The sequence below is a fragment of the Halichoeres trimaculatus genome, unplaced genomic scaffold, assembly GCF_033239565.1.
Source record: "Halichoeres trimaculatus isolate MK-OKI-2021-1 unplaced genomic scaffold, fHalTri1.1 fHalTri1_scaffold_1, whole genome shotgun sequence".
In the NCBI taxonomy this organism is placed as follows: domain Eukaryota; kingdom Metazoa; phylum Chordata; class Actinopteri; order Labriformes; family Labridae; genus Halichoeres; species Halichoeres trimaculatus.
Genome location: NW_027437179.1, coordinates 15,177,458 through 15,200,562, shown reverse-complemented (window position 1 = coordinate 15,200,562; position 23,105 = coordinate 15,177,458). Strand labels below are relative to the sequence as shown.

At 38.4% G+C, this 23,105-nt stretch overlaps 2 protein-coding genes across 2 annotated transcripts; one reads left to right on the top strand and one right to left on the bottom strand.

Annotated features, from left to right (window-relative positions):
• The first annotated feature begins 3,471 nt into the window (after window positions 1–3,471).
• mitfa (melanocyte inducing transcription factor a) lies at window positions 3,472–8,450 on the top strand. The gene is made up of 9 exons (XM_074671021.1): window positions 3,472–3,504; window positions 4,370–4,582; window positions 4,684–4,779; window positions 4,862–4,970; window positions 5,356–5,448; window positions 5,765–5,821; window positions 6,256–6,331; window positions 6,541–6,688; window positions 8,055–8,450. Exons 1-9 carry the CDS (start codon window positions 3,472–3,474, stop codon window positions 8,448–8,450), a joined length of 1,221 nt encoding a protein of 406 aa, XP_074527122.1.
• Window positions 8,451–10,942: 2,492 nt separating this feature from the next.
• eevs (2-epi-5-epi-valiolone synthase) lies at window positions 10,943–15,647 on the bottom strand. Its single transcript, XM_074668681.1, has 5 exons — window positions 15,505–15,647; window positions 12,690–13,323; window positions 12,275–12,514; window positions 11,694–11,946; window positions 10,943–11,037 (listed from the first exon to the last, which is right to left on the bottom strand). Exons 1-5 carry the CDS (start codon window positions 15,645–15,647, stop codon window positions 10,943–10,945), a joined length of 1,365 nt encoding a protein of 454 aa, XP_074524782.1.
• Window positions 15,648–23,105: the final 7,458 nt, after the last annotated feature.

Here is a 23,105-nt window from a genome sequence, read left to right as displayed (position 1 = left end):
AGTGCGGATAAATGAAAAACATCCTTTGTTAAAAGTTCCTTCTCCCAACCCAGCCCAACCCAAAAGTTTGGTTTAAGGAAAAAGGGCATACTGCGGAGGGGAGACAAATGAATGCTCCACTATAAACCTACAAAGAATGCTTTCTCTTATTTATTGTACAGGAGCCTGTCCAGCCAGGGGGCCTTCCCCTGTGTTTGTGTTCTCCTCTCCAGCTCTTGGAAAGTTGTTCTTACTCTGTGTTCAAGCAGCATTACAGCCATGACTGTAGTAGGTATTGAGTAAAGACACTGCACCAGTTGCAGGGTCCCTCTTGACAATAATCTACTTTTAATATAATGACAAAAAAAAGCTTTCAATGCAGTGAACCCTGGTTGTGCTGTTTGCCTTTATAAAAAGAGAAAAGTTTGTGGTTCTTGATTTTTACTGAATTGACAGAAAAGTTAGGCTGTAAAATATACAAAGTACTGCCTGGGTATAGAGGGTTGGGAAGACCTTTTTCACACCTGACAGCTTTTGTGTGATATCTACCGTGGTTGATGGGTGTCTGCCAATTTGCAAAAGCAACAACACAAATGCAAATGCAACAACTCGAATGCAAACACCTCAACATGAATGCAAAAGTGACAACTCAATGAAAGTACAGTCACAACAGAAGTCACGAGGACAGTTTTCCCAACGGACACAGAAAACTTCTGAAGGTAAGTTAATGATTGTTTTTTTTATAACATAAATATAGCTTTAATTCTAATGTAAATAAAATAATATATTTAGTATGAAGGATATCACAGGGTGACACCCCCTATGAAGCTTTATTTATCATAGCTGAAGTTAATCATTTAATTACTTTTGCATCCATGTTTTTGCACTTGGATTCGTGTTGGCAACCAGCCACTGTAGATATCAAAGTCATGTCAAACGAAACAAACTTTATCATCATTAGCTGTACAAACAATGGCAGTACAATCACGTGTTAAATGGACTGACAGTATGTAAGGTAGTGGAGTGCAAGGTTGTAATAGTTAACTAAAACGAAACTAAAAACGAAACTAAAATTTAAAACAATATTAACAGCCTTTAGGATTTAAATTAATCCGACACATTTTCCCGACCAATTTTAGACAGTTTTCGGCAGTTGTTAGTGCCACACGGCACCATCAAAGCGGCGTATAGGGACGAGCTTGTTTACTGCACTGACTGGCTGTGTGCTGTGCTGAGACGAAACGTAGTGGAGCAATGAATCAGAGCATCTGTAATAGTTTAATTGTTACAGAGTCCAAGTTTTTATTGTATTTGAGTCTGCCTTTATTGTTACAGAGTCCAAGTTTTTATTTATTGAAGCTCATATTATATATATATTTTTTTTAAATTTATGTTAATAATATTTTTATGTAATTTATGTCAACATTATTTCATATAATTGATGCTTATATTTTTATATACTAAGTTTTTATTATTTTCATGTGTTTAAGGCAGCAGCCAACATTTCAGTATCAGCATTGACTGAGCAGTGAGCACTATGTTGGACTGGAAAATAAACAGTATGACAAAAATATTTACTCTTACCTTTTTGAATCCTGCACCTGGTTAATAAGGTATGAAAAACTAAACTAAAACTAAGCCTTGTTGCAAAAATCCAAACTAAATAAAAACTACAATGCCTGCTCTAAAACTAAATAAAACTAAACTGTAATGGAAAATAAAATGTCAAAACTAACTAAAACTAAACTATAATGACAAATCCAAAACTATTAGAACCTTGGTGGAGTGTATCTCATACTTTTGCATGTTTCCTGCAATAACAGGGACATTTGGAGGATCTAATGCATACATAGAGATGGGGTCCGGAGCTTGGACATCCGGGAGAGGCTTGGAGTAGAGCCACTGCTCCTCCACATTGAGAGGAACCAGATGAGGTGGTTTGGGCATTTGGTGAGGATGACTCCTGTGGAGGGTATATCTCTTGACTGACCTGAGAACTCCTTGATATCTCCTCAGAGGAGCTGGTGGAAATGGCCGGGGACAGGGGCCACTGGTCTTAGGCCCCGTTTACATGACGCCGAAAACGGTCGATTCCGCAAACATTTCGTTGCGTTTTGGCCTTCCGTTTAGTCGAGACCACGTTGCATTTTCAGTGAAAACGCAATCTTTTGAAAACGCTCCACAGAGTGGAAAGATCTGCTCCTCCATCCAGCTTCCTGTAAACACAGAGCAAAGCGTCTCAGGGTGAAACGCTGACGTTACCGCATGCGCACTCGCAGTTTCAGGTGAAGGCTCCGCGCTCAGCCACATTTCCAGTTGAGCCAGTAGGTGGCGGTAATGTGCGTTATGGTTGGATTGCCAACTGTCTCACACAACAAAACGGCAGAAAAAGAAAGAACAGAAGAAGTGACTTCTCCTCCTGGAGTCGGATGAACGCGGATCGTTTTCACGCCGTCCTCATATAAACGCGGGTGGCTTTTGAAAACGCAAAGGAAGAATCGTTGCGGGAGTCTCCGTGTAAACGGGGCCTTAGCTGATGGCACTGCTGCCCCTGCCAACCAGGACCTGGACCTGGATAAGCGGTGGAAGATGACATGACATGGCATAATGCATACAGCATTTAACTGAATTTTTGAACAAACAGCCTGTGTTACCCTGACATTTTTTTAAACACACATTCCAATGAGTTGTTTACATCTTGAAGGACTGGTGTCTGCTGAGGTTAGGGCCACAACAACTGGTTTACAAAAAAATCCTTCCAAGAGAAACTTTTACCGCTTCTATCAATAACATAATTATTTAATGACTTTCTTGCCTTGCCACAAATAGAGCAGATCAAGGGTGGACAAAAGGCTTTCCTAATAGTCCTTTAAGGGTCCCTGCAACCCTGAAACTCTATTTTTCTGGATAATTATCAATCAGGTTACCCTCTTTGCCCTCTAAATTTTAATGCACAAAAATTGACATTTAGATGTAATTAACCTCTAAATACCCCACCCCCACCCTGAAAAGAAAAAAAAAAATCTTTGAGTTGATAAGTTGATAAACACCATATATTCAGGTTTTCTTATGGCTAGTTTTTAACAAAACAGTGGTTTATTGTGTTCCCTGAGCTCAGAACAAATAATGTTTTATGCTAGATGAGCAGAACTAAAGATTAAACGATGGTTGGCCTTAAGCAAGCTTCAGTTCGCAGACTTTTGGTCAACAAATAAAAAGACTTCTTTGTGAGCCAGAGGTGGTGACGTCAATGGGGATCCATAAAGAAATAAATTCATAGTTGAGCTGGTACAAGACAACAGTAGAAGGATGAGTCTCAGAGTCCTCCTCCATTTCTTAACTTGCATAACTAATGAGCTTTGAGCCCCAGATACATTTTGTGAGACTAGTAACTTCCCTTTAGATGTACTCACTGGCTGCAGCAAACGCTATCGAGATAAAGGGATTATGAACAGTTTGTAGGTACTTCTAAAAAGTAATTACTTACATAACATGTTGGAGATGCTTGAATACAGCCACTACCAGGTAAGATGGATTTTTATGTCTTTAATCAAATAAGACAGACACAGAGTTGAAATGGAGTAGGATAAGGTCGATATGTTATTAACTTCTAATTGAAATATGTTTTTTTTTTAAAACACTATAAGCCTATTGCATGTCAGAACTATGTCAATGCATTTAATGGTTTATAATGATTTAACTCAAAGCTGCAGATGTAGAATCTGAGTTAAATACTATATAGAAGCTAAAAGGAAACAATTTTATCTGCTATGGTGTTGATTTTGGTGTTGGATGAAACAGACTGAACCAAACTTCTTGGTTGTTTCTGTGGAGGTCTTATGTCTCAAGTTAACAGAACGGGCCTATGAAAGTTTCCATTGTGCTGGAAAATAGTCCACTCTGAGCAACTGCGATCATGTTTGCCTTCCCATTTTTCTCCTCTTCTAATATCAATAAATGATAGTTTTGATCAAATGGAAAAGTTTTGTACTAAATGAAATTGAACAACTTGCATAATGACGGAGGGGTTGCAATGCAAGATCAGCTGCTCAGCTTCTCGAGCTACACTTTTTACTTAAACTATTATAACACATCGTCTACTTTTATTTATTTTTGCAAAGTTTCTCGCTTGAATTAAAAACAGGAGCAAAAAAGATGCTATTTTTTCTCAAATATTTTTAGATCTAAATGTTTATTTTAGGATTTTGTTCTCATTAGAACACACAAAGCCTTCCTTTGATTTAAAACTAGCTGTTTTTCTCTAGGCCTTTCTAGTACCATTAACTGGGTTTTGTGGTCAGTGGTGCTTTTCTACTGTACACAAAATACAAACTAGACTTGGACGAAGAATGGATCTTTGTAATATTTAGAAAGATTTGTACTCACATAGGTGCAGTCCCACCTAGATAATCCCACAAAGTACCACATCCAGCAGGCTCAGAGGCAGCAGATGAGGCACTATCTGACCACCACGCTGGGTGGGAAAGCTGGCAGCCAGTGCCCCAGCCAGCCCCCTGAGCACGGCATGCCACCGGGGCCTGACAGCAGCGCCCCAAACAGCCCCATGGCCCTGCTCACTCTCAGCTCCAACTGTGAGAAAGAGGTTTGTCTGATCATTACCACTTCCCTTTTTTAAACTTTCATTGCATTCAAAAACACAAATAAACAGTCATTTTTTAACCAACATGTCATGCTGTTGCACAGATGGATGATGTAATTGATGATATTATCAGCTTGGAGTCAAGTTATAATGAAGATGTTCTTGGACTTATGGACCCAGGAATTCAGATGAACAACCCGGTAATCCAATAAAGCTGTAGAGCACAATTTGTTAATATAACAAAGAAAAGTGGTTCTTATTTTCATGATATTTATTCCTCAGATCCCTGTGCCTGGTCACCTCCTTGATGTGTACAGCAACCAAGGACTCCCACTCCAGGGCCTCGGCATTAGTAACTCCTGCCCACCCAACATCAAGAGAGAATACACAGGTAAACGTCCAGTAACATCTTCCCAAACTTATCTTAGGCTAAAGCTGATTTATTCTGTGCATTTCTTGTCTATTTTGATGCTCTTGTGTATATGATTTGTTACGGGAGCCGTGGACATTTCTGAACAAAATGAATATGAAATGAGGGTGATGCCATTTCACTGTTGAATCTGTTAACTTTTCTGTGACTGTGATGCTTTTCTTGGCTCTTGATAATGATGGTATGACTGGAATAAAGTTAGTCAGGTACATTTACTTCAGATCAGTGATTATTGTGATAGAATCCCATCTTATTATGGTTGAAATGGGAAAACCATGCAAATGTCAATATTGTGTGCAATTTGGGAATGCACAAGATACTATTAAGCCAAATATTTGCCAAACAATTACTCCAGCTCCAGGCATGAAGCAAGTACTGGACAAGACTGGATCCTGTGGCCAATATGAAAACTTTCACAGGCCAGAGGGCATTCCAGTAGGTAAGCAAAAACAAACAATGATGTTTTTGAAGTTATTTTCAGTTTGAGCTCACCAGAAATTATAAATGACACATTTTGTGTATTACTAAATTTGCACACAATGAATCATTCATTACCGCAGAAACTGAGAATGACATATTTTAATGTTCACCCGTGTCCACAAACCAACCCATGAAATATTTGCTTTATTTGCTGTGTGAATTAAACATTAAAGGTCAAATTGAAAGATTCCCCATGTACTATGAAAAACAGAGAGTAGATGTATTTATCACTTTTTAAAGCTAAAAAATATTCTGGCGTGTTTTTTGCTTTGCAGAAGCTGAGGTACGTGCTCTTGCCAAAGAGAGACAGAAGAAAGACAACCACAACTTAAGTGAGTGAAATGTTTTCAAGTATTCCACAAAATCTTGTGCAATTTACACATAGTTTTACCTGTTTTTTGAATGTGTTACTCCTCATGTAGTTCAGTGTCACCTCACATTTTAGCAGACTTAAGAGGTTTTACAAGAAATACAAAAACAACCTAAATTTTATATCAATTAAAAAAAATGTTACAAGTCAATTTTAAGATCACTTTCTCGATATTTTTAGCTTTCACATTGTCATTGTACTGTTACATGAATAAGGTAGCACAGGTCACTTAAAGATTAAATTTGAATTGTTTAAGTGTTTCTTTTTTTCTGGTTTATTGAAGTAATAAATGTCTGTAAATAAATAAATAAATAAATAAATGTCTTGATATTCATAATTTAGGCTCTGCAAATGCTGATTATCACTCTAAATATATATATATATTTCTTAATTTAGTTGAAAGAAGACGGAGATTCAACATCAATGACCGCATCAAAGAACTAGGAACCCTGATACCCAAGTCAAATGATCCGTAAGGTTTCTTTTATTTGTTTGGTAAAAAACTTTGGTTCCTCATCTACACTTTTTTGACTCTAATTCTAACATCTTCCTCATTTTTTGGCCTTTCATTGTCCTTAAAATGAAATGGTATACTGGTTTAGTGGGGTTGTAAAGACTGTGTTTTCCTGGTCAGCTGGTCAGCTGACTCTGACTGCACCCTTTGTCTACTGTATACCCCAGAGACATGCGCTGGAATAAGGGCACCATTCTAAAGGCCTCGGTGGACTATATCAGGAGGCTTCAGCGGGACCAGCAGAGGGCCAAGGAGCTGGAGTGCCGGCAGCGGAAGCTGGAGCATGCTAACCGCCATCTCATGCTTCGTATACAGGTAGGTTATTGTCTCTGTTTCTTTTTTTTTTTTTTTTTTTACTTTTTTTCCCAAGTCAAATGTCAGGGCTGTTGAATGGAAAGCTTTTCAACACAATGCAACATAACATTCTCCTGCCTCCATCAACCCAGAACAGCCTACACAATTCTTAAACCCACAAGAAAACTAAATTACATGTGGAAAGCAAAAAAAGAAAAAACATACAACACAGATTTACTTGACTATAATATAAATAAAATCCTAGGTTAAGAAATCCTTTCTTTGTTTTCAAAATCAGAGAGCAAATCCTGGCTCCTGATGACCACTCTGACAAGGCTGAGATGTCTGCAAAAACCATCTACTTATTGACGGACTATTTCAAAATGCTATCAATCATCCGGGTAAATCAACCTGACTAGTCTTTTGCTGCTCTGCTAAGTGATACAGAAGGTCAGAGGTGCCGGTCATCGTATTGTGCACAGTGTGTGTACACATTTAAACTATACAAATGTCATTAAAAACACAGAACAATTCACTGTTTATTGTTACCTCGGTCAATGAGGTTATGTTTTTGGGAGAGTTTGTCTGTGAACAACATAACTTAAAAAGTAACAACCGGATCTTGATGAAATTTTCAGGAAATGTTCAAAATGGGATAAGAAAGAAGTGATTAAATTTTGGAGGTGATCCGAATCACCTCCTGGATCCAGGACTTATTTAAAAGATTCTCTATCATTGTGAGATAGGGCTGTTTTCACCATTTGTGTATATAACTCCACGATAAATGGTCGGATTGCTTTGCAAAACAATACAAGACAAGGTCACCATAACTTCTGACAGATGTAAAAGTACGATCCAGATCCTGGCAATATTCTGGATACTAAGATCCTGATTATGAAATATGCACTGGGTCGTCATAATGTCCAACACTGTCAGGTAACAAATTATTGCACAAACCTGCAACTAACACCAAACTGTAGCAGACAGTCTGCTGAAAGGGAGTATAACATTAAAGTAGGACTAAAGTGTTGAATGACAATTACAAAATGCCTGGTGGAGGTCTGTGATCTCCTAGTACTTTTCTAGTTGTATTTTTGTTTCGCTTGCTCATTTGTTACTTTTCCTTTTAATTTGAAAATCTGGACCCCTGAGCGCATTAATGTCCCTGACTTACATCTACCACCCAAATCGTCAGCGGCATTATGACTTTTTATTGCTATCAAGTATAAGACTTTTTTATACTTATGATACCAATTAGGTGATATGTTTTTGGGGCATGTGGATTGGCTCAGTATGGCTGACTTGAGTATCAACTGTATACATTACATTTCATTTCCTTGTCTCTTGTTACCAATCTTTATCTCTTCTTTTCTGTATACTCATTAAGGAGTTAGAAATCCAGGCCCGAGCCCATGGACTCACAGTGGTGTCTTCCCAGTCTGTTTGCACATCAGATTTAATGGCCAGAGCCATTAAACAGGAGCCTCTCCTTGGTGACTGCCCCTCAGATCTCTACCAGCACAACACCGCCCCTGACATGTCTCCACCGACAACACTTGACCTGAACAATGGAACAATCACATTCGACCAGATTCCCACGGATACTGGGGACCCTGGCTCTTATGGAAATTCTAGGACCTGCAAAATGAAGGAACTGGTACGGGAAAACACCCTGTCACCAATTTCTCCAAGTGATCCTCTGCTGTCTGCGATGTCCCCTGGTGGCAACAGCAGTCAGCATAGTTCCAGCTCTGGTGTGGATGAGCGGGAGCAATGCTGTTAGCATCTTTTAAAGGGATAGTCTGGTATTTTTGAAGTGGGGTAGTGTGAGTTTGTTGTCAATAATATAAGCTCTGCCCCCTTATTATTGAGAAACTGGCCAGAATACCGACAATGAAGGTAGGTGAACAGCTGCTTCAGGGGTCAGCTGTACCATGGAGCCATGCCAATGTCACAAAGTCCAACCCACCACTGTATCAATGTGAGTGTGAGGTGGGAGTCTCAAAAAGAAAAAAAGTCAAACACGAGTGGCAAATACAAATCATTAATTACTCAAATTACTATCAAAACACACTTAAGTCGATGTTCTCTGATTCAGTCCTGAAATACTAATGTTAGCATGTCCCTTGCAAACAATATTAGCTGTGTGAGTTTATGGACAGCACTGGGTTCCTGGTGAGGTTACGTGAATCACATTCTTCTGTGCCCTGCCTTATGAGGGGTCTATAAATAAGACACAAAAAGCAATTTAAATTTTTTTAAACATATATAAAAAACAGTGTTTGACACTGACTTCTTTAATGAAAAAGAAAACATTCAAAGTTGGTGGTACAGTTGACATATTGGTTTACAGACCTGTCTCTCAATAAAGGGGATAATGTACCCACATTTTCCAGACATGGTAACTTTGGGTACTGGGTAATTCTTTTAATCTTATTTGTATTCCACATTTTGTTTCTAACTATATCCCTTTTTTGTAAAGAAAAATGTTGATGTGCCGTTTATTTCTTCTCCTTTGTTATTTCAAGGTGTGTACATTGTTCAATTTAGAATTTCATATCTGATATACATGAGTATGTAAGGTTAATTTTATATCGAGACATGAGTTGAATAAGCAGCGTACATTTTCTCCATGGGCCAGGAAGGATTCCAGCAAGAGACTCAGACCAGGGAGCTGAGTCTGACTCAAGTCATTATTTTGAGGACTTGTGAATTGACTGAAGCACTGATGACACTGGCTTGTGCACTGAATCCACCTATATACAAGCTATCGGATCAAACCAACACACTTTAAAAATGGGTGCAGAATAGATTAATATTAATACATTAATAGCACCTATATGAAACTTTAAAAACTTGCACCAACATTTTTTTTAATACTAGAAATTTGTTTTCAACACGTCCATGAGGTCCCACATGGTCATTTCACTCAGTTAGTAGTTTTTAGTTACATCTGCCCTCATTGTAATCAAACAAGAACTATGGGAACTGAACCTGGAGTCAGATTCAGAGCACAGGGACTCAAATTGGATTCTCCAATGGACTATCAAGAGACTGGGCTTGGCCTGCAACATTGGCTCGATGTAGGGTAACTGAAATTGACAGTTTCTTTCATCAATTATATAATTATCATGATGATAGCAAAAAAAACTTAGAAAATATTAAAATTGCCTCCAAAAGTTCAAGAAGACATCCTCAGATGTCTCTTCTTGTAGTAATAACAATCTGAATCCTTAAAATCTCATAAAAAAACTTTAATAAATGACAAAGGAAAGCAACAAATCATTTCAATTAGTTACAACCACTGAACATCTGAAGTTTTCCTGAGAAATTGTTTTTGGCTAGACTGAAAGATTGATCAACTCATCTTTGTTGTGGTTCTATGTGCCCCTTTTTCACTTTAACCACCTGCATAGGCCTGTGCTCCAGTGAGGATTGATGGACAGGCAGTGGGAACTTAGCAAGAGTACAAGCACTTTGGCACCAACAACGTAAAAAAAAAGAAGAAAAAAAGATTTTCACAGTGTGCCAACTGCTGATAGCCTTTAACCAGCCGTGATTTTTATTCATGATGTTTGTGTTGCCCGTTCAATGTGGTGTGTTGTTATCCTTTTCTATTGACTGTGAGATGGTTGTACTTCTGCTTCTGAAACAAATGTATATAGCAATATTTATGAATAAACATGAGACAAAAGGTGATTTAGAACAAGTGAAAGTGTAAGCTGCACTAACAACATATTGCTCAAATCCCTGCAACAGGATGTGACAGTGATTTCTATCAAATGATGCTCCAAGCTTGGGATTGAAAATAGAAAATCTTTATTGTCCACAAAGGGCAATTTACAACAGAAGTCCCTCCAAGAATCTCGTACAACACACAATAAACATCACAACAGATTCAATTAAACACACAATACAAACACAGAGCTCCCATCAATCATTTTTGTGCAGTCAATTTAAAGAGTTTATCTAAAAAATTTAACAGCTGATGGAAGAAATGATCCCAAATATTTGAGCCAATTTTCACATGCAGCGTCGGCGGTTAACACTACTGATGAAGAAGAGATTGCAAGAATATATGCTGGGCTGAAGCTTGCAGAAACTTGCTATGGCTTTGCCAACAACAGTCTACATCAGCATAAAGCAACAATACAGTATGTGAATGCATTCAACTTTAATTCTAAAAATTATACAATGAAGATTTGTGGTACAATTCATTTATTTTCTTTCTTTCACCTTTGAAAAATAGGTAGCTGTAGCATTAGTATTAGCATGTCAATCGTCTTGGTTGTCAGATGAGACCCCCAAGTCATGGCACCATTTTTCATAAGCCCTGTGCAGGACCTCACTTGTTGTGTTGTTGAAAATCTCTGCATTGAAAAACAAAAGCAAAGACACCATGCTTTAGTTATGCGGCACATTTGTTAAATAATTGTTAAATACATGTAGATATTTTCATGTAAATGCTCTCACACCGTCCTTGATTGCAAAAACTGAAATCCAAGCAAGTTTTTCTTGTGATTTTAGAAAAAAATGTACATTACACTTAGTATAAGCCTCATTTGCCTGACGAGTCAAAAATTATGTCTTCTTTGAAGGTGTTACAAAACAAAAATGATGTCTAATTAGCTTCTGAAGAATAAAAACATCTGTCAACGGGGTCTGGAAAAGTTTCTCAAAATACTTTTTTTTAAATTCTCATTTGCGGATCTTTTTACCTCAACCAATTCAGGCATCACTTTTGTCTTTTAATGTTCTTGAAATAAGACATTTCTCTGGACTTGGTGAATGTAAATCATATCAAGACGAGTAAGACTTTTTTTTGCAAAGAACATGCTGGAAACACTTGCTTAGATTTTATTTTGCTGTTTCCTCATCCAAAAAGCTATTAAATATTATATATATGTATAAATATTGAAACAAAGTAGCAGTATTATTATGTATTTAGATATATATTTATACTTTTTAAAATTTGTCTGGGTTTTTTTTTTTTTTGTGATGAAAGTTTTACTGTAATGATTCTTACCGGCTTTTCCGAGACCAACAGGCAATGGCATTCTGACCAGACCTCCAGAGTGTTTCAGCCTGTCCTGCAGGGACTTCTGTATGAGCTCCATGGTACAGGCCTCGTGCCAGACGGGCAGCTCCAGGTCCACCATGCATCTAATGATCCTCTGCTTTTCTTCTTCTGACAGTAGACCACTCTCTTTGGACACATAAACCATGTACGACATATCAATGTTCACTGCCTCTCCATGCAGCAGAGATGGGAGAACTTTCTGTACGAAAAAAAAGAAAAAAAAAAGAAACATTTTTAAACTTAGGGAAGTGAGATAAAAAAATTACAATCTACGCAAAATCCTTAATTTTGAAAAGATATTGACAAAAACAGAAAAAAATCAACAACATTATGATATTGCCTGCTAGTTGAGAAAAGTTAACCAGGTACAGCCAGTGCTAAAAACACAATCAATCTCTTTTTAAAGATCTCATTCCAAATATACAACTCAAGAACCATTTGATGTTATTTGCAGAAAGTTTCATTAAAAAAAATATTATATTTGATCCACTTTAACCACTTAACCCATGTGATCAGGGAGCAATTACCATCTCTAATGCAGGGCTGATTAAATGACCAAAGTCCACCAGTCTGTTGAGATCATCCTCCCAAAGGTTTGGAGCAAGTTCCTCCAACATGACGGTGATGGCTATATATGTTGCTTGCGATGCAGCCTGTAAGCCGTTGTGTCCACATACACTGCTATCAGCTTGGAATTTAGTATCCAACAGCATACGGCCTTGTTTCTCCAGGAGCTCAAAGAGGCCTCTGTGTTTCATCAAGGCCATCTAAAAAGAAACACATGGGAAAAACTCTGATGAGTAAGTTTCTTTTGATATAATCTGACTTTTGAACTTTTATTTCTGTAATGCTTAAAGTCATGCCGGTGAAGCTTAAGATCATGAGGCTTTTATTATCATATAACAGCCTCAACTAGATATTCCCAAACCTGACCTAAAGTACCTTCAGCATCTCTGCCAGACCATTAGAGATGTGTCGTCGAGGGTTCGTTTGTATGAAGGTCAGGTCGAGAAAGGCAGCAACAGGTGGAATGTAGGCACCCAGCTTGTTCTTGCACTGTGCAAAATTAACCCCAGTCTTCGCCCCCAGACTTGCATCGATGTAGGACAGCAGAGTGGTGGGGACCCTGATGTAAGGGGTACGTCTCCTGTAAAGTGAGGCAGCCAGGCCAACTATGTCCAGGCATACCCCTCCACCAATAGCAATGATTGGCTCTGTGCGACGGTCAAGAGAGAAGTCGTTTACCTCTTCAAGTATTTTCAAAACCATTTCCATGGATTTGTTTTCCTCAGTGGTGGGCAGTGCTAACAGCTTGTACTGGACATTGTTGGCTTTTAGGTATTCAGTCAGCTTGGGACCGTAGATTTGGTAGACGTCTTGGTCAACAACCACAAAGCGTTTAATTGGTTTGAGGGATTTTTTAAATTCCTCTAAATGCTGCGGGTCAGTGATGTGGCCAAGTAGGAGTGTGTCGTTGCTCGGGTCCAACAGGCTTTGACTTTCAGTTACTGTGTATGTAAACACAATGGGGCTCTGGACTGTCCAAGTTGTCCCATTTGCGGTGTTTCTCTCAAATCTGCCAAAAACAACAACAAAAGAAAACAAAATAAAAAGAATAAAGAGTTGTTGTAATGAAATGAGAAGCAATCATTTTAAAAACATGTTTCAGGCTGTAAAAGAAACAAGAACTGTGTCAACATTATGTCACGTATAACTTGTTAAAACTGAGTCATTAACCATGTATGCATGGACCCAAATGTTCCACTTCCATTCTGTTTAATTGCTCAAACAGAAAGAATTTAACCTTTGTATACACCTCATTCCAAAAAAAAAGTGCCAATCCTAATAGATATTTAATCGGTTTCACAGGGGTGGAATATTCCTTTCCCCAAAGCGATTGAGGTATCGTGAATGCACTCAAATGGAAAGTTCTCAGGGTGCATTCTTTCAGGGCATGCTCAGATATGAATTAGATGCAACTAGAGACATACCTTAGTTTGTTTACGTTTGTTTCCGCATGCCCAATTAACTATTCTGTTTAAATACAGCGGCGCATGTAGACCAAAGATTGGAATATTCCTTTCCATGTATACTACTGTTTTCAGAAAAGTCATTCAGAAAGATTCTATTGGGAAGACGAAAAACGGTGGCTACTGAGATGAATCAGGGGCGTAGATTCTTCTGAACTGGCTGAGCAGTGACACGTGTGCTAGTCTTCGAGTTTTTTTTTTGTCTGTTGTTATCATGTGCTTCATGCTGAGGTGTTTTTTTTTCCTGATCTCAAACTACGGCCCCTCTGGGACATAGTCTGGAATTGACTTTTTTTTTTTTTTTCCCTCTTAGCTCCCAATGTTGTCATTTCTTATCTGTTGCAATGGGGTGCTGGGTACCTGGCAGCTCGTAGGTACATCTCATTTCTGTATTTTACCCACGTTTGTTTTCTTATATGTCTTGAAAGGGATGTAACTGAAATGAAATTTCCCCCTCAGGATTCAATAAAGGTATTCTGATTCTGATTCTGAACAAGTGGATCTTATTTGTTTTAAAATTTGATCATTCAGATTCAATTTGAGAACAATTCACGAAAGAACTTTTGACTTGATTTTTGCTTCAATATAGAATTATCACCAATATAGAATTTTTCATAATATATTTTTTTCATACATATATATATATATATATATATATATATATATATATATATATATATATATATATATATATATATATATATACATATATATATATATATACATATATATATATATATATATATATATATATATATATATATATATATATATATATATATATATATATACACACACATATATATATATATATATATATATATATATATATATATATATATAAAGTTCATCCTCTGTGACTGAGCATCATGTAGTATACAAATCATCAGGCATTAGTGGGATACAAATTAATTTCAGCTGCATCAAGACCTGATGGGGTTTGTCACATATTTGCAGCAACAGGCATCAGTGGGTTGAATAGTAGACTGGAACAAACAATATAAGACAAAGCTACTTTTTTTATACATTAGGTTAGCAATGCTTTTGTTGGTATTAAAATGATAAAAACAGCTCAGTTTAGTCTTGAGCAGATGCACCTACTGTACTATACTGTACAGTATGCCCTAGAAAGCGCACAGGCAGGCATGCTTTTGCTGAATCCCCTGAGGAAACCCTACTTCTCACTTAAGCATTTTTTTCCTCCCTGAGATTGGCACATGATTCATACACGTGACAACTTTCCTTAAGTGCTGCTACTTGCGGTTTGATTTATCGTCCTTTTGAGTGTCTCTTTGTTACATGTGTGTGTCTTTACTTTATTTGTAAGTTTATCTCTGATTGTACTCAATTATATCATTAAGGTTGAAAAAACTGTCAAAAATTATTTTCTGTCTATGTAAGCAATGAAATAATTTATTTTAGCTAAAACATTGTTATGTAAACACTCATTACATCCTTTCTGATTCCTTCCGTCATGAATTTCTTTAATCAAAAAATTTTTCATACTGTGTTTGAACAGGAATAATTGTCACATCTAATGTCCATGGGTTGAGGTGCTGTAAGATACAGGTCCTTGACAAATTAGTCAATCTTTTTTTTTTCTTTTTCCAGCCCAAAGTATTAAAAGAAATCATTCATCTATTTTTTTTTAACATGCACCATCCTTTTTAAAAATACAACTTAATACAGAACTTAAATCTCTTTAACCAAATAACATTTTTACTTACATTTTTGCAGGAGAGACACAGTCAACTGCATCCCTTTTGATCTTTGTCCCTTGTTTGCACTTCCATGTATCTTTTACACGCACCAAACTAAACTCTCTTTTCTTTTTTTTTAAATCTTTGTCCTGCAGATGAACCTTTCCCATTCTTGCAGCGATAAGGTTAAGAAAGGGAAGTCAAAGCAGCTTACCCAAGTCAGACTATAGAAACCTCCCTCCAGTAGTGTTTATATAGTAATTGCCTTCAAGGCGAGGAGGAGCATCTCTTTCCAGTATTCTTTTCATGTAGAGACATGCCAAGCTCTCTCGTGATATAAGTTTTTGTGTAACTTGTGAGGTAACACAAGATTTGACAGCTTTGTCAGTTTGATTACTCACATAGTTTCAGGGCTCTGATATGACAGGCTGACAGCTTGTTACACCAAAGATTTATCTATAAGCTTGACACACATGTACAAAAGTGATTTCAACTGATGGGTTTATTTCATTTCAAACATGAAAACTAAGATGTAATAAAAAAAATGGCAATGAGAAATGTATAAATATATGTTGTTTAACAATAATGTGATCCTGTCAGCGGGGTCTGGGGCCGCTGCCAAGTTGTCAATGGGTACACCCTATGCCAGCCTATTGCAGGGCTGACATGTGGAGACAGAAAATTCATCCACACCCACACTCAGGCACACAAGCAATCTAATGTCATCAAACAACCTGAAGAGCATCCTTTTTTTTTTGACCAGATGGCTTTTTAGCCAGGGATTTGAGCCAACCAGGAACCTCCTGGCAGCCAGGCAACAGCTCTAACCCCTGTACCTCCTTGCAGCCTTGAAGAGGCTGACATCAATTTCATAATCATTATATTATTTTTAGCTTTATATTCTTTAGGTGCACATACACTCACCTGCCACTTTATTAGGTACACCTGTCCAACTTGCAAATTTCTAATCGACCAATCACATGGCAGCAACTCAATGCATTTAGGCATGTAGGCATAGTCAAGTAGATCTGTTGCAGTTCAAAGCGAGCATCAGAATGGGAAAGAAAGGTGATTTAAGAGACTTTGAACGTGGCATGGTTGTTGGTGCCAGACGGGCTGGTCTGAGTATTTCACAAACTGCTGATCTACTGGGATTTTAACCAACAACCATCTCTAGGGTTTACAGAGAATGGTCCCAAAAAGAGAAAATATCCAGTGAGCAGCAGTTCTGTGGGTGAAAATGCCTTGTTGATGCCAGAGGTCAGAGGAGAATGGACAGACTGGTTGGAGCTGGTAGAAAGGCAACAGTAACTCAAATGACCACTGGTTACAACCGAGGTCTGCAGAAGAGCATCTCTGAACGCACAACACGTCCAACCTTGAGGCAGATGGGCTACAGCAGCAGAAGACCACCAGAATTTTGCGTCAACATCATGAAAGCATGGATCCATCCTGCCTTGTATCAACGGTTCAGGCTGCTGCTGGTGGTGTAATGGTGTGGGGGATATTTTCTTGGCTCACTTTGGACCCCTTAGTACCAACTGAGTATGGTTTAAAGTCCACAGCCTACCTGAGTATTGTTGCTGACCATGTCCATCCCTTTATGAGCACAGTGTACCCATCTTCTGATGGCTACTTCCAGCAGGATAACGCTCCATGTCATAAAGCTGGATTCATCTCAGACTGGTTTCTTGAACATGACAATAAGTTCACTGTACTCAAATGTCCTCCACAGTCCCCAGATCTCAATCCAATAGAGCAGTGTTCTCAACCCTGGTCCTGGGGACCCCCTGCCCTGCATGTTTCTTATGTTCCCGACTCCAACACATCTGATTCAAATGATCAGCTCGTCATCAAGCTCTGCTCAAACCTGATAACGAGCCATTCATTTGAATCAGGTGTGCTGGAGTGGGGTAACATCTAAAACATGCAGGGCAGGGGGTCCCCAAGACCAGGACTGAGAAACACTGCAATAGAGCACCTTTGGGATGTGGTGGAACAGGAGATTCTCATCATGGATGTTCAGCCGACAAATCTGCAGCAACTGTGTGATGCTACCATGTCAATATGGACCAAACTCTCTGAGGAATGTTTCCAGTACCTTGTTGAATCTATGCCACGAAGGATTGAGGCAGTTCTGAAGGCAAAAGGGGGTCTACCTAATAAAGTGGCCGGTGAGTGTAGTCAGGACAACTGTGTGACCTCAGTTAGCCTTGACTTACGAATAAAGTAAACATTAAATGTCACAGTTTTCATATTTTTATGTGGATGTTTTTGTCCAAAGCAATATATGGAGGGTAAAAAAGCCAGGAGACAGCTGATTCTTTTTCTTTTTTCTTATCTCTTTGTCATCATCAACATGAGCATCAACACTTCCACAATCATGGATTTCATTTTCAAAAAAGGCAATTCATTCACTTATGTATTTATTTTACATTTATGGTAACTGAAGAAAAAGTCTGTCTTTGCTTTGAGAGTATGTCTTAGTTTACATTCAGTTGTCCTCAGGTGCTCTGCTGTGAAAGACACTCCCTCAAGAGTACAGTTCATTTGAGGTGTTGTGTTTATGTAGCACCTTCATGGTGTTATAAGTCGTTATTAAAACTGTTACAAAGGTCAACTAAAACAGATCCAAGGAAAGCATTTAAAAACTCATGTTAATAACACAACAAGGTTCAAGAAAGAAACAAAGTAGCATGAACGGAAGATTAAAATACAGTTAGACGGACTTAAAAATAGAATCATAACAGTGAGTTGTATGAGGAAAAGAACACAACTTGCAAATAAAAGTGGAAAAAAATTGCATTAAAACATTCAAATGAATACAGCTATAAAAGAGGAGAGCTCAACCTGGATCAACAAGATCTGAGAGCTTCAGCTGGCCTGATATTTTCAGGGAGTTTGCACCAGATATTTGGAGCATAAAAACTGAATACTGTGACTCCATGTTGGTTCTGATTCTGGGACAGAAAGTAGACTAGTCCTAGAAGACATGAGCGTTCTGGATGGTTTTTTGCATCTCTCTTTGTTCATTTCATGATAAATGTGGATTTTTTTTTTTTAAATCTACCTGTGTTCAGCTTTTTTACACTCTCTTTGTTTCCTTTACGATTTCATTGTTGCGATCTTTTCATACCAAAGCAAACCATCATCATGCTAGAGAGAGCAATGGAATTCAACACTTGAGAACTTAAACCAAAAATTATCCACTAAATCAGTAACTGTGCCCCAGGACCAGCGGGGGGTTGAAGGGAAACCTGGTTAAAGATTTCACTGATGTTTTCACTAATGACCCTTTTTGTATAATTTCTGTTTAAATATTTGTGTGTACTGACATTAAACTGGCAGACAACACACAGGAATAATCAGGCAAAGTAAAACACAAAATCATAACATCGTCAAAAGTAATACAGGTCATAGACAACAGTTTGTGTAGGCTACCAATACTTTGGTGGTCCATAAATATTCAAAAAGATGACTTGAGGAGAGGGCTTCAGCAGAAGTGTCTCAACATGCGTAATCTTAAAACTTGAAGCTGAAGGAGTTAAATCGACAACAGCTGCACTTGTATTTCCATCCAAACAACCACTTTCAGTTAAAAACAAAAAAATCAAGTTTGTGCCCATTAATAAATTTATTGATTAAAAATGTTTTGCTTGGCAAAGACTTGATGTTTAATAAATTAAGCTTTAGTGACTTTGGATCCTCTTTGGAATATTTGAGACAGGCTGTGACTCACAAGGAACTGACACCAAATTTCATAAATCATGAATTTATTTATGTTCTTCCTGTTTCACAGCGTATTCCTAATTCTTCTTTCCCAAAACCTCTCAGGACAAACATTTTGGATACTACTGACACACCAGGTCTGTCTCAGCCTGGAAAAAGTCACGCGTGACGTTGTCCTTGCAGCCAGAACTTGCCATATCAGTTTGAGTTTGGTACAGTTTGAACATGAGCAGCCTTTTCCTTATCAGATTGTAGATGTATTTATGTTCTTCCTGTTTCACAGCAGACGCCTCATTCTTATTTTTAAAACCTCTCAGGTCAGGATTTTTGGATCCTACTGACACAACAAGCCACATCTTATCCTGGAAAAAGTCATGAGTGCCGTTGCCCTTGCAGCCATAACTTGCCATATCAGTTTGAGCTTGGTACAGTTTGCACATGAGCAGCCTTTTCCTTATCAGACTAAGGAGACATAGCCTGATGAAACTGAGGGGGACAGGTGGGGCTGGGGGTATTGGCTCAGACGTCTGTGTCTGGCCTGGTGGAGAAGGATGCCAGAGAAAATGGAATGGAAGAAGAAGAAGAAGAAGAAAGCTGTGTTCCAATTCAGGGGCTGCAGCCTATGACGGCTGAATTTGAAGACGAGATACGTCACAGCGGTGCATCAAAGGCTGTCCCATTTCAAAGGCTTTTCCAAGGCTTTTTGGGATCAGACCGAATTTCAGCTCAATTGTGTGTCGTGCTTCGTGTAGTATACGTGGGGTAACGACAAGAGATTGATGTCTCACGACGTTTACCCGATCACAACTCGGTGATCGCAAGAAAATCAAACTTGTTTGAAATCCTGGTCACTCCTCGTGAAGGTATCGCACAGCAGAAGCAGTGCTACTTGCCGACTTGCCTCAACCTCTCAAACAGAGCATGCGCAATGCACATTTGAAGGAGGAAGTAGTGTAAAAAGTTATGTGTAGGTAGTATTGGTCTAAAGTGCTATGTAGCTGTCGCTGCTTACCTCCAGTTCCTGCTGAAGAATTGACAGACTGTACTGCCCACATCTGCCCAGCCAGTTTTTTATCCATATATGTTTTCTTCTCTTTTTTTTTTTGTGGTCGTCTCTGCGCACAGAATGGCAAAAATTGCCCAGGCAAAGTGTTTTTGTTGTTGTTGCGCATCTTCCATATGCGTCTCCCACTTCCGGGTGCATCTTCATCTTCTCCTGCCTAAGTTTGACGGTGGGGTCAAAACACCATAGAAGAAGAATGATACAGAGTACGACGTGTGGTATGTGGATGTATTGTATGAGCTGTGAAATCGCATCAGAGCATCTGGTTGCGTAGTGTGAGAACATGATTCATGGGCTGCAAACTTTTGAACTTTGCAATCTAGTCGTGCAGTTAGAGATGGAGCTGTGTCAAACGATTTAAAATATCGCACGGTGTATGCCCGGCTTTACTAGGGTGCCACGAAGGACAGCTTAGATGAATCCTTCGTAGCCTCACGTATCCCAAGGTCCATTGCATTTGAATGCTAAAGATGATGGACACAGCTGAACTCCATAAGAAGTCCTGATTTATCTAAATGTGAAGGATGTCTGGCAACAACTATGTGATTGTATTTCTAAAACATCAAAGAATATTTTTTTACTGTTTAAAATGTGTTGTTTGGGCTCTTTTCAAGTAATGAACTAAGGAAAAACAGTTCCTAATACATTTTCTCATTATTATATAAAAATATGTTCATAAATGTAAATTCTCTGGGAAAAAAGACTTACTTGGCATTTTTTTTTCTATTCATTATTTTTTTACAGGGAATTTAAAAAAGACATTAAATCATTTCAGCAGCTCCTATTTTATACTTTTTAAAATCTATTATCCCCCCAGCACTTGTTCAAATGTTGAAAATGTGCATTGTTGCCTTACTCTAATGTAAATGGTGGTTCTTTACTCTATAAATAAAGAAAATAATGAAAATAATCAAATCATAATCATAATAATAATGATGCAAAGTTAAAAAAAAAAAAAAAATAGGGCGGCACTGCGTGACGTCGAGGGTGACAAATAGAAAATGCTTTGTAGACCAGACCTTTTCAATTCAGTTCAGCCTTTGCAGTCTACGCAGGTTACGAAGGCTGGGTCCTCCAAAGGCTAAAGCCTACGGAGGCTGTAGCCCCTGAATTGAGACACAGCCATAGACGAAGAAGAAGAAGTAGAAGAAGAAGAAGAAGAAGAAGCACCATAGTAGCAGCAGTGCTAAGTGCCTCTTAGAGACTTTGTTGCTATATTTAGTGACTTTTCTGCCCCTCTTGCAACATTTCCAAAAAAGAGACAATTGACAAATTCATTGACTTTTCTGGAGTTTGGAGATTCTGACATGATGTATCGATCGGCAGCAACCTCTGTTTCTCATCGAGCAGCGGGTGCTGGGCCCTCCTCCATCCCAAACACACACAGATGGACAAGCCCTTCTCACCCACAGCTGCTGCCAGAGCAGACAACTGCATGCAATCACGCTTATGCTTGTCTTTTAATGCCTGTCTTTTATGCTTGTCCCAAGCCAAGGAGCAACATCTGGTTTCAAAAATGGCGCCTGTGCAGAAGTGCTTAAAGTTGCTGTTCATCAAGAATATGCTGGAGGCTGGCTGCAGAAAGACCGAGGACCACGTACACAACAAGTCCAAAAAATGGACATCACAGCATTAAAAAGCATATTTACAGCCTGGTTCAAAAATGACTTGGGTCTGGAACTCTAATTTCATTATCAGCACACACTGTACAGTGGATGATTTTTTTTTTAACTTAGCTGTTTAGAAGATATCAGGGTCGTTTGACTGTACAATCAGAGACACTGCTCAGCTCAGGCGCCCTATAGCTGTTAGAAGGGAAGTTCAAGCCGAGTCGTATCCAATGCGGCTGTGGCTGTAGGTTGGCTTCATCTCACTGTATCAGGAACGGATGGGTGATGTTGCAGGGACTACGTCCATATTTTATACAGTCTATGTCCCAACATAATGGAGGAGGGTGGATATTTTGCCATTAAAAACAAGAATCGACAGTAGAAAGTTCATTTATAGTTATCTACATGTTTGCAGTGTTTTTTGCACACTTTATGAATGTCCCACAATGTTATTCCTAGGGATGGGTACCGAATTAGGCACTTTTATAGGAACCGACCGAATTCTGTCAAAAGTACCAGGTATGGATTCATGTAAAACCAAAAGGTACCATGTTTAGGTACCTAAATACATCCTTGTGACTGTGAGGGAGTGGAAGAGTAGGTGATTTTCCATGCTGGACATGAACATAGCATTGCAAAGTTATATATTGAAGAATACATTTGTTAAATTGCATTTTTTTTATATTTCATTATTAAACAAATTGATGTTTTTTACCACATAAACACAAAAAGTACCGAAACTTGGTACCGTTGAGTACCGGTACTGATTGCCAGGTATCGGGCACCGGTACCGTATCGTTTCAAATGTGAAAGGTACCCATCCCTAGTTATTCCCCTTCCCTACAGCATTCATGACAGTTGCCTTAATATGCAAATAAGGAAATGTTTGCTACATTTTTATCCATACTCGATTCGCGTTGCTTGGTCAAATGTAATTAAAAAAAGACTAATATGATATTTGAATAACAATGATAATAATAACATGTTGGGTTTTTGCATGCTCATTGTTTTGGGCCTAGACAAAGTCCAGGGCTGTTTTTAATCCCAGTCTGTCCCTGGGAGTGCACACTGTACTTCTTCATGATACCCATCATGTGATGCTATGTCTCTTCTCCGTGTGGATATCTATTGTCTCCTGACAAGTAATGTTAAATAGGTTGGAGGTGAACAATATTACAACAGACTTTGAAAAAAAAAAAGTTTATCTGCATTTAAAAGATGTCTAT